General features: G+C 36.4%; 1 protein-coding gene across 3 annotated transcripts in view; it reads left to right on the top strand.

The window, feature by feature from the left end:
- Positions 1-16,729, top strand: part of BVES (blood vessel epicardial substance) — a 180,171-nt gene that overhangs the window by 119,098 nt on the left and 44,344 nt on the right. For all 3 annotated transcript variants that reach the window (XM_053710584.1, XM_053710583.1, XM_053710585.1), the window contains exon 5: positions 9,117-9,225. In XM_053710584.1, coding sequence (XP_053566559.1) covers positions 9,117-9,225 — 109 coding nt within the window. The remainder of the gene's footprint in view (positions 1-9,116; positions 9,226-16,729) is intronic.

Here is a 16,729-nt window from a genome sequence, read left to right as displayed (position 1 = left end):
TGTACATCATTTCCAAGGGGACAAAAACTTTAATTACCACTGTCTGTGTTCCTTAAGCATTAATATAATCAGATATATGGAAATCTATTATTATAATTATCATTAATGGCAGAAATGTATGTTTGAAACATGAGTTTGCTATTCCCAAAAATATTTAAATTTTAATTGTTATAGGGTAAATTCTTACCTAAATTACTTATCATACACATTTTTTATACAGAAATACTTCTTACATTTTAAAAGATACTTCTGTAAAAAAAGGTTTTTTTTTATGGAATTTACCTACCTAGTTTGTGCTGTGTTCTCTGTAACTGGGAATAATCAGATTTGCAGTAAAATGTTAAAAATGTACCTGGTACTTGGATGTGGAAATTAACCTAAGCTCCTGGCAGTTAGATGACTAAGAGTATCAAGGAAATATGCTTAACTTAGTATTTTTTTAAAATACTGTGCTTTCAGTATGGGGTAAGTATCTGTCTACCATTTTGCACACAAATGATAATGTAATTTTAACTGCTGTAATATTTTTCCTTGGCTTATTCCCGGGGTAGTTTGTTGCTTAGTGTGGGAGGATAAAATCCAATCACTAACTCCTTTGTGTTCCTGTTCTATGCCACAAGCTGTAGTCTGTACCTTGGAACATCTATAATAATGGGAAAATAAAAGGAGATTATGGCAGGTTACATTAACATGAGGAATTTCTTGCTTTTGCCTTAAAAGCCTTTCAAGACATGAAATCTCCAAATTAGTACAAACTAAAAACATGAGAGAATAAAACACAACTTAAAATATTCATTAACAAGTGACAGCACTATCTATATGGTACCTTAATAAAAAAACAATTATGATAAAACAGCGCACGGGATAGTGTGGTCATCAAACTATAAACAACATACGTCCCAGCACTGCAAAATAGATAATTACATTTATTGTGATAAAATAATATAAAGCATAGAATGTTTACAGAGATAATGTCAGTAGGAAGGGGCCCCAATCATTCACTTGTCCATATACACACACTTGTTTAGTAAAAAAGGATCAAGCTGCACTCTCATGGAGTAAAATCCACAAAGAAAAGTTCTGCGATGATTTAAGTGCCGTTTAGAGTTATAATGTCTTAACACCATGCAAAGTTCAATCTCATCAAACCATCAACATGTACTCCAAACAAGCCGTCTATAACACAAACTTGCCCGTATATAATCTACACCAGTGTGTGTATAAAGATACTATCAGTGGTTACAACTCTCTTAAGTATATGTATGATGCCCACATAAGGTATCTTGAATCATTGCTGTAAAAGGCTCAGTACCTCACAAGATGTCTGTCACACATTTGAGTAATTGTATTAGATCTCTTCACATCGCAATATAACAGCACCAGCTTTAAATTGATTACACATATAGTATTTGCACCTTGTAGTACTTGCGGTTATTCATCAAATGCAACAGGATAGTAGTCTCCACTGAATTTTTGGGGCTCTCCCACGTGTCGATCACTATGGGCAAGATTACAAGATGCCCGGCAAATCAGTTGCGAAAACGCATTTTGGCTTTTTCACATTTGGGGTTGCGCAGCTATTACAAGTTGCAAAATAACTTATTTTGCACTGGCTAAACCGTGTGCGCATTATGTATTCCCCATAGAATTCAATGGAGAAGACAAATAGAAAAAAAACCACACAAAAAACCTAATATGTTGCGCAAAGCCCATGACGTATTCTCCTCGAAAAGTTTACATGAAAATGCGAATATTTCATATTGTGAAAATGTTTTCGTAACAGATTATGTTCTATTTATTTATAAATAAATAGTTCTCTATATATGTGATGCTTTTTGGACTAATATCTATTTATAGAGAGATATGTATATGATTATATATATGTCTAGATATCTCGAGATCTATATGCGAATATCTCTTTCCCTTTTTAGATATTGTTTAATGCGCATGAGATTGTAATGTAAAATCTTTTGATTATCTCCATAGTTAAACATGTCTATACATATAAATCCGTTTCTCTATGTATGTGTATGCATGTCAATGTAAAATCCCTTCATCTGCTTTATTTTTATAACACCCGAGATCTTGTATCTTTTAGCCCTTATAACTTTTGTGTGCAATATTTTTATAAAATAATTTGTATTAGACAGTGTTAATATGAGTGTAACTGTACTTTGTAAAGTATTTTTGAAGTGTTTCTTTTATGTTACCGGGGTTTTCCGAAAAGCCGCCCAGGGCTGTTAAATGGAAAATCCTGTTTTTTTCGTTTTCATTCTTGGACCGAATAACAGCCCAGGGCTATAATACGGTAGTCACTCTGTAGGATGCTGATAGCCCCTCCAAATTATTTTAAAGTGTTAAGCCATAGCAAATAAAAAGAGGATGCTTTATTTTCTTGTAGTAAGTAAATTTATTAGGTCATGTAGATTTTTGAGCAGCCTGTATACCAGTCATATATGAGCCCATGTCAATGGTTATAACTCAAATTCTCCTCAGAGTGAGGAGAACTGAAGTTATAACCAGAGATGGGCTCAGCCAGAGAGAGGAGAATTGAAGTTATAACCAGAGATGGGCTCAGATAATGTTTAACTCCATATAGCCGCCCACCTAAAATAAGCGCCCATGGGCAGCTTATCGGGTTGGCGGCTTACGGAAAACCCCGGTACGCATAACTAATAACTACAGCCTTTGGAGCGCAGAAAGGATTGTTGCGTAAAAGGCAAATGCACATTTGCAATAAGGATCTTTCAAAACTTGTAATAGCTGTGCAATGGAAATTGATTGCGAAAAGACCATATTGCGTGGAAAACTCATATCATGCAACTTGTAATCTTGCACTATATGTGCTGTGCTGGTCACCAAGTCACTACTCTGAAGTCCGGCATAAGCATCCGTATCCATAGAGGGAAGCCGCTGAATGGTACACACATGCAGCGTCTCAGGCAATGGCTGATGACGTTGGCACAAATCCGACGCACGTTTCAGGACTGTGCCCTTTCTCTGTAAACATTCTATGCATTATATTATTTTATCTCTATAAATTTAATTTTTTTTTGCACTGCTGGGAGGTATATTGTTTATAACTTAAAATTTGTTTTAAAGTGCTAATATATTACATTACCATATAGTTATCAAACTTTTAATATTTTACATGTTCCAACAAAGGCTACAACATTAAAGGGACATGAAACACAACATTTTTCTTTCATGATTCAGATAGAACATATAATTTTAAGAAGATTTCCAGTTATTACTTTTATCAATTTTGCTTCATTAGCTTGGTATCCTTTATTGATTGAGCATCAATGCACTACTGGGAGCTAGCTGAACATATTATTATAGCCAATAAAAATAGCTTAACATGTGCAGCCACCAATCAGCAGCTAGCTCCCAGCTCCTGAGCCTACCTAGATATTATTTTCAATAAAGGATACAAATAGAACATAGCAAATTAAATAATTGAAGTCTGTTTAAAGGCTGTAAAATTCTGACTAGAAAATATCACCTAAACATCTTTATGTAAAAAAAGGAAGATGTCTTACCTCAAAATTTCTTCAGAAGCCGGATCCCATAATAAAAGGACTTTAAGCAACCAATCAGAACGCTAGTCATGGAACTTCAAATCGAGCATGCATCTGGCATGTGCAGGTGCAGCCATGTTATTTCCCACTTCAGTTTAAGAAAGTCTACTATGAAATATCTCACAAGATTTCAGTGAAATTTCTTGAGATCACAGAAAGAAAAGTGAGACATCCGCACTAATGAAGCTGTTGTGCTTTTGTTTTTTTTTTCCAACATGCATCTGACAGCAGCTGAAGGATAACTGATCACAGAACACTTACTATTGTAAGCTGAATACATTTTGAGGTAAAGGGACCGATTTATGAAAGTGCGAGCGGACATGATACAATGTAGCGTATCATGTCCGCCGCACATCGATAAATGCCAACAGCATAAGCTGTTGGCTTTTATCATTGCACAAGCAGTTCTTGTGAAATGCTTGTGCAATGCCGCCCCCTGCAGATTTGCGGCCAATCGGCCGCTAGCAGGGGGTGTCAATCAGCCCGATCTTATAGGATCGGGAGGATTGATGTCCGCAGCCTCAGAGCAGACGGACAAGTTATGGAGCAGCGGTCTTTAGACTTCTGTTTCCGGCTAGCCTGGAGGCTCGCGCGGAAACAGGGGCATCAAGCTCCATTCGGAGCTTAAAGGGCCACTGTAAGTAAATATTTTCTATGCCTGTTACTAACTAACTACCCCAAATACGCTTTTTATCAATAGCATTTCATTAACATATCTCTATCGTATATCAGAAATCTTGTCTGCAAATTTAATTGTTTTCCAAACCCACTCCATGGGTATCCTTTGCTCTGTACCAATCCGCTTACAATACCTAGGTTTCAAAATGGCGCTTTAAACACAAAATTATTGGTTTAAGTATTTTGAACACGCAGTGCTGAAAATAGTGGGCAGGATAACGTGACATCATCGGCGAATAAAAGATATAACTTTTAGAACGTTATGAAACTTCGTTTTGGAGAAAATATAGGTCAGTAGGTTTTAATTAATGTTTATTAACTTTAATATGTTAGTTGTTTAGCTTAAAAATTATAACAGAAAGTAATCCTTTAATAATTCAGCCCCAAAATATCTTTCTTTTTTACATAGAGATGTTCAGATGATACTTTTATGCAAGCTTTTTACAGTTATGCTGCATTACTCTCAAGTGATATAGCATATGGGTATTATGTCCATTAAAAGTTAGAACAATAGAAATTACAAAACATTAAAACCCCCAAAAGTCCAAGGAAAAACAATTGGATTGTCCGAACAAAGAAAAACTTGACCACGAAGGTTGAAACTTAAAGAAAACTGTTTGAAGAGATCCATCTTGAAAATGAAAACTTTTTGCAGATGTTGAAAGACATGCTCTGTTGAACCCCAGACATTTTGAACTGAAATAAAAAATGTCATTAGTTAGACATTAAACATATAACATTTCATAATAAAGAGAAAGTGAAGAAAAGATTATACCTATACTAAAGCTAGGATAATCAGAATTATCAATACCTGCCTCAGTTATGATCCATTTAACCCATCTAGAGAGAGAAGTAGGGGAAACAGAAAAATGATGTAAAATAAACATTAGTTATTGCTTAGAATTAGCAGAACAAAGAGAATTCGTATGATATAAGTAGTCTTTGAGACAGTGAGCTACACAATTTTCTTGGGATGAGATGGAAAACAAGAATAGGAAATAGACAAAGACCTAGGGACCAATTTATCAAATGTCGGGCGGACATGATTTGTTGTAGCGAATCATGTCTACCCAACATCGCTAATTGCCGACAGCATACGCTGTTGACATTTATCATTGCACAAGCATTTCTGGTGAAATTCTTGCGCAATGCCGCTCCCTGCACATTTGTGGCCAATCGGCTGATAGCAGGGGGTGTCAATCATCCTGATCGTATCCGATCGGGATGATTGCAGTCTGCCACCTCAGAGGTGGCGGACGAGTTAAGGAGCAGCGGTCTTAAGACCGCTGCTTCTTAACTCCTGTTTATGGTGAGCCAGAAGGCTTATGCAAAATAAGCAGCATCTGCTGCTTGATAAATCGCCCCCCTAGTCTTTTTTCTACGAGACAGAGAACAAAAAACACCATCTTGAGGGAACAGAATAGCATCAAAATCAATAGTGCTGCTAACATCAGAAATGCGACGACAAGAAAGAAAAGAAAGTAGAGTATAAAACATGAGAGATATGTTTCAAAGAAAATTAGCAATATGTGCTACAGAAACGGAAAAAAAATAGGTTTTCTTATTTCCTGTAACCCATGAGTCTCTGAGGAGTTTAGAAGCCTGTGATATGAAAAGGTTGATAAGGTAGTAAACACAGAATATTATACTAAAAGTGATATCATTATATTAAGATTGCATCAAGCACTTATAGGGGGGTAAGAAGAACTTGGAAGACTCACTTAAAAATGAGTTGCAAGATATGCAACAAAGAAAAGAGTGCTAAATATGTATGGTTAGTGTATTTTTTTTGTTTACTTCAATAGTGAAATAGAAACAAAATAGCCTTTCATTCCTTATATTTTAATAATAGAATCACGACATTCATACGTTAAAAACACTTGAACTCCGCAGAGTTAAGATCCAAAATAGAAAATAGGTGAGATTATTATTCTAAGGTGGGATCTGAATAGCAATGATTCAGTGTAATCATAAGTACTGTGTAGCAACGCACTTGTAGGGAAGGCAAAACTCAATGTCCAGATGAGAAGGCAAAAAAGGTAGTTTAGAGCTCCTATTAGGAGATAGTTACATTTACAAACCAAGTACAGCAATAGTATCAAATTCAATTATAGCATAATGCTTTTATATTAATCTCACTTGCATACTTGGCGAAACGTAGTGATCAGTCACATAGTCAAGGAGCAACAAGCAAACAATCTGTAGTCCCTTCTCAACTAAGCTCTTTCTATAGCGGGAGCTGTATTAAGGATTAGGGATTCCCTGTGTTTATAGCATCGTCTCACACATAGTTTAGGGCAAACAATCTTAAATCCCTTCTCCAATAAACTCCTTGTTTAGCAGGAGCCTTATCAAGGATTACCTTTCCCTATGCAGTAACACAATCATACACACATACGTTAGAGCATCATACCCACTTAGCAAATTAACACACATATATTATCAAATCACTGCTGGAGCAAGCTAGTTAACACATGAGACAAGCTCTCCTGAACCGGTCCCCTAGGTAACGGACTGAAATCATCCTGATACGATACAATCTGGATGATTGACACCCCCTGCTAGCAGCCGATTGGCCGCCAATGAGCAGGGGGTGGCATTGCACAAGCATATCACTAGAAATGTGTGTGCAATGATAAATGCTGTCGACATTTAGCAAGGTCGAGCAGATAAGATTTGCTACAGCGAATTATGTCCGCTCGACCCTTTGTAAAGCTACCCTTAAATTATAGAATAGAAACAAGATTCTGAAAGGCAAAAAAACAAGGCATATAGAGACCTAAAGGTCTATCTTAATCATGTAAAAAATAACAATTCAGTTCACTGTGTCAGACTCATATGAGCACTAAGGGAAGAGTGGGAGAAGCTGCAGCAAAATTCTTCTAAACTTCCAAGTAACTCCATTGTGGCCAAAGGTTATAGATCCCTTGACAAATATTCTTGTTCAGGACTGAAAATAAGGCAGAAATCACAGTTGAGTCCAAATCTTTCCCACCTATGTGGGTCAAGCAAATCTACATAGATTCCTCAGGTCTTTATCCAAGTAGAAATGGAATCCTGTAAAAAAGCCTGTGCTGATTATCTTCCAGATCTTTAATGATAGTCTTTGAATCTGAATACCATACCAGGTCATAATTTATCACCTCCATAACTGATAAGCAGTTGTTTTTTTAGGTATGTTCAACAGAGGAAACTAAGAACTTGACAATAATTGTAGAATTTATGCAGGCATTGCTATATTTATTGTGTATCCTGAGAATGAGGATGAATACTAATAGTGTTCCAATTAGATCTGTTACTTATTATCCCAACATAACCACTATGCTATTAAAAAAAACTAATATGTTCAGTCTTCATTCTTTTGACAATTTGCATTTGGGCTTGATGATAAAAGATTGTTGTGTTCGGAGAGAAATTATAGGGCAAACTCCACAGGGGCTGAACTCATTGAATGCTAAAAGAAAAAGGGTGGAACTCCTCAGCACTGCCAGATCTCTCACAAAATTCTAGACAGGTAAATGTTGCTATACTTGTCTAAGGGGTGCTCTCTGCATTTCTGTATGTGAAGGAGAGATAAATCCAGTGCAATACAGTACGGCATGATATGAGAGTTTTGTTACACTTACACTTTGTGCTTTGTATTTTTTATTTTATATTAATTTACCATTCAGATTGGATTCTTTCAGTATTATTACATTTAGGGGCATATTTATCAAGCTCCGTATGGAGCTTGGCGCCCCGCGTTTCTGGCGAGCCTTCAGGCTCTCCGGAAACACAAGTTATGAAGCAGCGGTCTAAAAGCATATACTGTTTGCATTTATCGATGTGCAGCGGACATGATCCGCAATATCAGATCATGTCTGCTCGCACAATGATAATTCGGCCCCTTAAGCTTTACACTGTATGTTTTATAATTTTATACATTTAGAAATAGATCCAGAAGTGATTTTACAAATTCTGCTGCACAATTCACTTAAATTAAGTATAAATATATAAAAATAAAGAGCTGCTTGTGCAGGAGTGCACTTCACCCAACCACTTGCCTTATGTTGCTCTTCTTAAACCCAAATGTTTTCTTTTGTGATTCAGATAGAGCATGCAATTTTAAGCAACTTTCTAATTTACTCCTATTATAACATTGTCTTCATTCTCTTGGTATCTTTATTTGAAAAGCAAGAATGTAAGTTTAGAAGCCGGCCCATTTTTGGTGAACAACCTGATGGATAAATTCACCGACTAATAAACAAGTGCTGTACTGAACCAAAAATTGGCTGGCTCTTTATCTTAGATGCCATCTTTTTTAAATTAAGATAGCAAAGGAAAGAAGAAAAATTGATAATAGGAGTATATTAGAAAGTTGCTTAAAATTGCATGCTCTATCTGAATCATGAAAGAAAGAATTTGTGTTCAGTATCCCTTTAATGCTTCTCTATGTAATAATTGTTTACACTACTTCTTCCAAGCATGTTGTTACAGTGTTGTATAGTCTATGTACCAAATGTATTTACACCCTTTGTAGAGTCAGGAAGTGTAAATTCAGGGAGTGAAACCAATAAAAGAATATTAAAAATAACAACATTGATGAAAGACAATCCTTTTAGTGGCATAGGAGATGCAAAAATAGATGAGCAGTAGTGGAGAGGCATTTTAAATTATATGAAGGAGTTTCTTGAAAATGATGTCCATCTACATCAAGGAACAAGCTCTTTTAATTGGAGAAATACTATAATGTTGAACCAAGAAAACATGTTTGTATTATGCATTAATTCATTGATGTAATTACACTGTTATAATATTCACATATATTTGTAATCTGAATTATGTAATAACTTTGAATTTATTTTCACATATTTACAGAATGAAGGTATCCTATCGTGGGCATTTTCTTCATAATATATATCCCAATGCATATATTGATTCACCTGAATTTCGATCAACAGAGATGAATAGAGGTGAAAAATTTCAGGTAATGCTACATCTTAAGTATATTAAATAGTTGCGAACATCATTAATTCCTTTGTTTTGTTTGGGATGTAGCGGTAAAATGATTAAAACCTACAAGGATTTAACTGAATTAAACAATCTAGCCACCTCTATGAATATTTGTGTGCATCCATTGTGTAAAATAAGTAAGCAATATCTCTTGCCTAGAGTCTTGCGTTATGAGCTGTGCATTGCTAACTTGCAGTTTATTCTCACCGCTCACTTACCTGCAGCGCTGGTATTACGGGTTTTTATCAACCTGGCGTTAACAGGCAAGAAGTGAGCGTAGAGAAAAATTGCGCTCCACACTGCACTCCAATACCAGCACTGCTTAAGTGAGCGGTGAGCTGGTCATACATGCTCGTGCACGATTTCCCCATAGACATCAATGGGGAGAGCCAGCTGAGAAAAAGTCTAACACCTGCCAAAAAGCAGCGTAAAACTCAGTAACGCAGCCCCATTGATTCCTATGGGGAAACAAAATTTATGTTTACACCTAACACCCTAACATGAACCCCGAGTCTGAACACCCTTAATCTTACACTTATTAACCCCTAATCTGCCGTCCCAACATCGCCGACACCGACATAATACTTATTAACCACTAATCTGCCGCCCCCGACATCGCCGCCACCTACATTATACTTATTAACCCCTAATCTGCTGCCCCCAACACCTACATTATATTTATTAACCCCTAATCTCCCTCCCCCAATGTCTCCGCAACCTTCCTACATTTATTAACCCCTAATCTTCTGCCCCCAATGTCGCCACCACTATTCTAAATTTATTAACCCCTAAACCTAAGTCTAACCCTAACACCCCCTAACTTAAATATAATTTAAATAAATATAAATAAAATTACTATCATTAACTAAATTATTCCTATTTAAAACTAAATACTTACCTATAAAATAAACCCTAAGCTAGCTACAATATAACTAATAGTTACATTGGGGGGTAGTTATCAAGCCGTCTACTTTTCTGGCTTCGCCGGCCCAATACGCCCGCCTAAGCTCGCCTACCTTCGCCGCCACGGACCTGAAAAAATACGCCTAAGTTATCAAATAAAGCTGTCAAAAAGCCGCGGGGCGATGAGCAGCGGACTGTGACAGTTATCACTCATCCGATCTCGCTGCCCTTCGGCTTTTTCCCAGCTTTATTGCTAGCCTGTCACTAAGCACTCACACTAAACTACACTGTTCTACCCCCTATACCGGCGCCCCCGGAGCCTCCCGCAACTCAATAAAGTTACTAACCCCTAAACCGCCGCTCCTAGACCCCGCCGCAACTCTTATAAATGTATTAACCCCTAAACCGCCGCTCCTAGACCCTGCCGCAACTCTTATAAAGGTATTAACCCCTAAACCGCCGCTCCCGGAAACCGCTGCCACCTACAGTATACCTAGTAACCCCTATCCTGCCCCCCCTATACCGTCGCCCTCTATAATAAAATTATTAACCCCTATCCTGCTGATCCCGCACCTCTCCGCAACTAAATAAATAGTTTAACCCCTAAACTGCCGCTCCATGAACCCGCCGCAACCTATATTAAACCTATTAACCCCTATCCTGCCCCCCCTACACCGTCGCCACCTATAATAAATTTATTAACCCCTAATCTGCCCCCCCTACACCGTCGCCACCTATAATAAATTTATTAACCCCTATCCTGCCCCCCACTACGCCGCCGCCACTGTAATAAAATTATTAACCCCTAAACCTAAGTCTAACCCTAACCCTAACGCCCCCCTAACTTAAATATTAATTAAATAAATTAACTCTTATTAAGTAAATGAATCCTATTTAAAACTAAATACTTACCTTTAAAATAAACCCTAATATAGCTACAATATAAATAATAATTATATTCTAGCTATTTTAGGATTTTTTTTAATTTTACAGGCAACTTTCAATTTATTTTAACTAGGTACAATAGCTATTAAATAGTTATTAACTATTTAATAGCTTACCTAGCTAAAATAAAGAGAAATGTACCTGTAAACTAAAAACTAACCTAAGTTACAATTACACCTAACACTACACTATACTTTAATAAATTATTCCTATTTAAAAATAAATACTTACCTGTAAAATAAACCCTAAGATAGCTACAATATAATTAATAATTATATTATAGCTATCTTAGGATTTATATTTATTTTACAGGCAACTTTGTATTTATTTTAGCTAGTTAGAATAGTTATTAAATAGTTATTAACTATTTAATAACTACATAGCTAAAAGAAATACAAAATTACCTGTAAAATAAATCCTAACTTAAGTTACAATTAAACCTAATACTACACTATCATTAAATTAATTAAATAAATTAACTACAAATAACTACAATTAAATACAATTACATAAACTAACTAAAGTACAAAAAATAAAAAAAGCTAAGTTACAAAAAATAAAAAAAATAAGTTACAAACATGTTACAAATATTACAACAATTTTAAGCTACTTACACCTAATCTAAGCCCCCTAATAAAATAACAAACCCCCCCAAAATAAAAAAATGCCCTACCCTATTCTAAATTAAATAAATTTCAAAGCTCTTTTACCTTACCAGCCCTTAAAAGGGCCATTTGTGGGGGCATGCCCCAAAGAAAACAGCTCTTTTGCCTGTAAAAGAAAAATACAACCCCCCCCCCCCAACATTAAAACCCACCACCCACATACCCCTAATCTAACCCAAACCCCCCTTACAAAAACCTAACACTAATCCCCTGAAGATCATCCTACCTTGAGTCGTCTTCACTCAGCCGAGCCACCGATGGAACTGAAGAGGACATCCGGAGCGGAAGAAGTTAATCCTCCAAGCGGCGCTGAAGAAATCTTCCATCTGATGAAGTCATCATCCAGGCGGCGCTGAAGAAAAGTCTTCGATCCGGCCGATGTCATCTTCAAAGAGGCGCTGAAGAGGTCTTCTATCCGGGCGAAGTCATCTTCCAAGCCGGGTCTTGAATCTTCCTTCCGCCGACGCGGAACCACCTTCTTCACCGACGGACTACGACGAATGACGGCTCCTTTAAGGGACGTCATCCAAGATGGCGTCCCCTCAATTCCGATTGGCTGATAGGATTCTATCAGCCAATCGGAATTAAGGTAGGAAAATCTGATTGGCTGATGGAATCAGCCAATCAGATTCAAGTTCAATCCGATTGGCTGATCCAATCAGCCAATCAGATTGAGCTCGCATTCTATTGGCTGATTGGAACAGCCAATAGAATGCGAGCTCAATCTGATTGGCTGATTCCATCAGCCAATCAGATTTTTCCTACCTTAATTCCGATTGGCTGATAGAATCCTATCAGCCAATCAGAATTGAGGGGACGCCATCTTGGATGACGTCCCTTAAAGGAACCGTCATTCGTCGTAGTCCGTCGGTGAAGAAGGTGGTTCCGCGTCGGCGGAAGGAAGATTCAAGACCCGGCTTGGAAGATGACTTCATCGGATGGAAGATTTCTTCAGCGCCGCTTGGAGGATTAACTTCTTCCGCTCCGGATGTCCTCTTCAGTTCCATCGGTGGCTCGGCTGAGTGAAGACGACTCAAGGTAGGATGATCTTCAGGGGATTAGTGTTAGGTTTTTGTAAGGGGGGTTTGGGTTAGATTAGGGGTATGTGGGTGGTGGGTTTTAATGTTGGGGGGGGTTGTATTTTTCTTTTACAGGCAAAAGAGCTGTTTTCTTTGGGGCATGCCCCCACAAATGGCCCTTTTAGGGGCTGGTAAGGTAAAAGAGCTTTGAAATTTATTTAATTTAGAATAGGGTAGGGCATTTTTTTTATTTTGGGGGGGTTTGTTATTTTATTAGGGGGCTTAGATTAGGTGTAAGTAGCTTAAAATTGTTGTAATATTTGTAACATGTTTGTAACTTATTTTTTTATTTTTTGTAACTTAGCTTTTTTTATTTTTTGTACTTTAGTTAGTTTATGTAATTGTATTTAATTGTAGTTATTTGTAGGTAGTTTATTTAATTAATTTAATGATAGTGTAGTATTAGGTTTAATTGTAACTTAAGTTAGGATTTATTTTACAGGTAATTTTGTATTTCTTTTAGCTATGTAGTTATTAAATAGTTAATAACTATTTAATAACTATTCTAACTAGCTAAAATAAATACAAAGTTACCTGTAAAATAAATATTAATCCTAAGATAGCTATAATATAATTATTAATTATATTGTAGCTATCTTAGGGTTTATTTTACAGGTAGGTATTTATTTTTAAATAGGAATAATTTATTAAAGTATAGTGTAGTGTTAGGTGTAATTGTAACTTAGGTTAGGATTTATTTCACAGGTACATTACTCTTTATTTTAGCTAGGTAAGCTATTAAATAGTTAATAACTATTTAATAGTTATTGTACATGGTTAAAATAAATCGAAAGGTACCTGTAAAATAAATATAAATCCTAAGATAGCTAGAATATAATTATTATTTATATTGTAGCTATATTAGGGTTTATTTTAAAGGTAAGTATTTAGTTTTAAATAGGATTCATTTACTTAATAAGAGTTAATTTATTTAGATTTATTTAATTAATATTTAAGTTAGGGGGGCGTTAGGGTTAGGGTTAGACTTAGGTTTAGGGGTTAATAATTTTATGACAGTGGCGGCGGCGTAGTGGGGGGCAGGATAGGGGTTAATACATTTAATATAGGTTGCGGCGGGTTCAGGGAGCGGCGGTTTAGGGGTTAATACATTTATTATAGTTGCGGTGGGCTCCGGGAGCGGCGGTTTAGGGGTTAATATGTATAGAGTAGCTTGCGGTGGGCTCCGGGAGCGGCGGTTTAGGGGGTAATAACTTTATTTAGTTGTGGCGGTGTAGGGGGGGTCAGATTAGTGGTGTTTAGACTCGGGGTACATGTTAGGGTGTTAGGTGTAGACAGCTCCCATAGAAATCAATGGGATGTCTGTCAGCAGCGAACTTGTACTTTCGCTATGGTCAGACTTCCATTGATTCCTATGGGATCCGCCGCCTCCAGGGGTGGCGGATTGAAAACCAGGTACGCTGGGCCGTAAAAGTGCCGAGCGTACCTGCTAGTTTTTTGATAGCTAGCAAAAGTAGTGAGAATGTGCCGCACTTGTGTGCGGAATATCTGGAGTGACGTAAGAATCGATCTGTGTCAGACTGAGTCCGGCGGATCGATGCTTACGTCACAAAATTCTACTTTTGCCGGTCTCGAGCCTTTGATAACTAAGGCGAATCAGCCTCGCCACAAATACGCTGCGGAATTCCAGCGTATTTGAGGTTGACGGCTTGATAACTAGGCCCCATCGTATCTAGCTTAGGGTTTATTTTTATTTTACAGGCAAGTTTGTATTTATTTTAACTAGGTAGAATAGCTACTAAATAGTTATTAACTATTTAATAACTACCTAGATACAATAAATACAAATTTACCTGTAAAATAAAACCTAACCTAAGTTACACTAACACCTGACACTAGACTACAATTAAATAACTTACATAAATTAAATACAGTTAAATAAATTAAATACAATTATCTAAATTACAAAAAAACACTAAATTACAGAAAATAAAAAACAAATTACAAGATATTTAAACTAATTACACCTAATCTAATAGCCCTATAAAAATAAAAAAGCCCCCCCAAAATAAAAAAACCCTAGCCTAAACTAAATTATCAATAGCTCTTAAAAGGGCCTTTTGCGGGGCATTGCCACAAAGAAATCAGCTCTTTTACCTGTAAATAAAAAATACAAACACCCCCCCAACAGTAAAACCCACCACCCACACAACCAACCCCCCAAATAAAATAAAAAGAAATTCCTGAGGAGGAAAAACCTAAGAGGATGCGCTTGAAACACAGGTTATCAAAGTAGGACCTAACACTTTATGATTGGGTTTGTACCCATATGCATAAATAAATATAAACAGCACAGTGTTTGGTATGTGTGAAAAATTAATAATAATGACGAAAACAAGTTGTGAGTAAAACAAGTGATCAGGACAATTTGTGTATAATTTTAGTGATACATTGAAATGATCAGATATCACAGATAAACAATGATATTTGTGGTGATGAGTAAAATATATAAAAAGTACTTATCAATGTCCCACCCACGTTTTTTAGGGCCAATGGCCGGACCAGGTGAGCTGCAAGCTGATAGGTGTTCTCCTGCTGCACTCACGCCACCGAGACTTTTCTCCAAAACTGACAGTGTCAGTGTATGAAAGGTTCCGTGGTAAAAGTCCTGTTTCAAAAACAAGTGGATCGTGGAAAGAAGCAAAAATACCGGGGCGTGGTATAAAACAAACAGTATTTATTTTGCAACGCGTTTCTCAGTCTATTCCAGACCGTTTCATCAGGCATAATCATAGTTAACAATAGAGATCTATTTAAACCCACAGTGACCCAAAATTGAAACAAAAGGTCAAATCTATTAACAATGTTGCAATTGCAAAAACATTTAACTTTTGATACATTGTATAAATTGGTTTGAACAATTGTGACCGCACAGATAACACTTAAATAAAAAGTATATAAAAAAATCCTATTCGCAATTACCAAATATATCTGGAAAAAAATATATATCATAGTAAACTGGACATATATTAACATGTGTGTATATGTATATCTCATCTCCTGGTTGGATTCGAACCCAGGACCTAATGTGTGCTAGGCAATGGATAAATAAAAAAGGCTACCTTTATGTCTTGTTTAAAATTCTTTGCAAAAAGGATTAGTATTGATACAAAATATATAAATTGATCTACATGTCTCATAATGTCTAGAAGATAATCTTATTTGGTCTTTTTAATAAATGACTCTCATTTTTAAAACCAAACTAAAAGGAATTGAACATTTCTTTTTTAGTTTTATATTTAAATTTTTTTTTTTATGTTTTAAAAATTAGAGTCATTTATTAAAAAGACCAAATAAGATTATCTTCTAGACATTGTGAGACATGTAGATCAATTTATATATTTTGTATCAATACTAATCCTTTTTGCAAAGAATTTTAAACAAGACATAAAGGTAGCCTTTTTATTTATCCATTGCCTAGCACACATTAGGTCCTGGGTTCGAATCCAACCAGGAGATGAGATATACATATACACACATGTTAATATATGTCCAGTTTACTATGATATATATTTTTTTCCAGATATATTTGGTAATTGCGAATAGGATTATGCCTGATGAAACGGTCTGGAATAGACTGAGAAACGCGTTGCAAAATAAATATTGTTTGTTTTATACCACAACCCGGTATTATTGCTTCTTTCCACGATCCACTTGTTTTTGAAACAGGACTTTTACCACGGAACCTTTCATACACTGACACTGTCAGTTTTGGAGAAAAGTCTTGGTGGCGTGAGTGCAGCAGGAGAACACCTATCAGCTTGCAGCTCACCTGGTCCGGCCATTGGCCCTAAAAAACGTGGGTGCTACTTTCTAGACGCCTATCTGGATTCCACAGGTCCTCTGGGTGAGACCTCCAGCGTACTGA

The sequence above is a fragment of the Bombina bombina genome, chromosome 4 (assembly GCF_027579735.1).
Source record: "Bombina bombina isolate aBomBom1 chromosome 4, aBomBom1.pri, whole genome shotgun sequence".
NCBI classification, from domain to species: Eukaryota; Metazoa; Chordata; class Amphibia; order Anura; family Bombinatoridae; genus Bombina; species Bombina bombina.
This window is presented reverse-complemented; position numbering and strand designations above follow the sequence as displayed.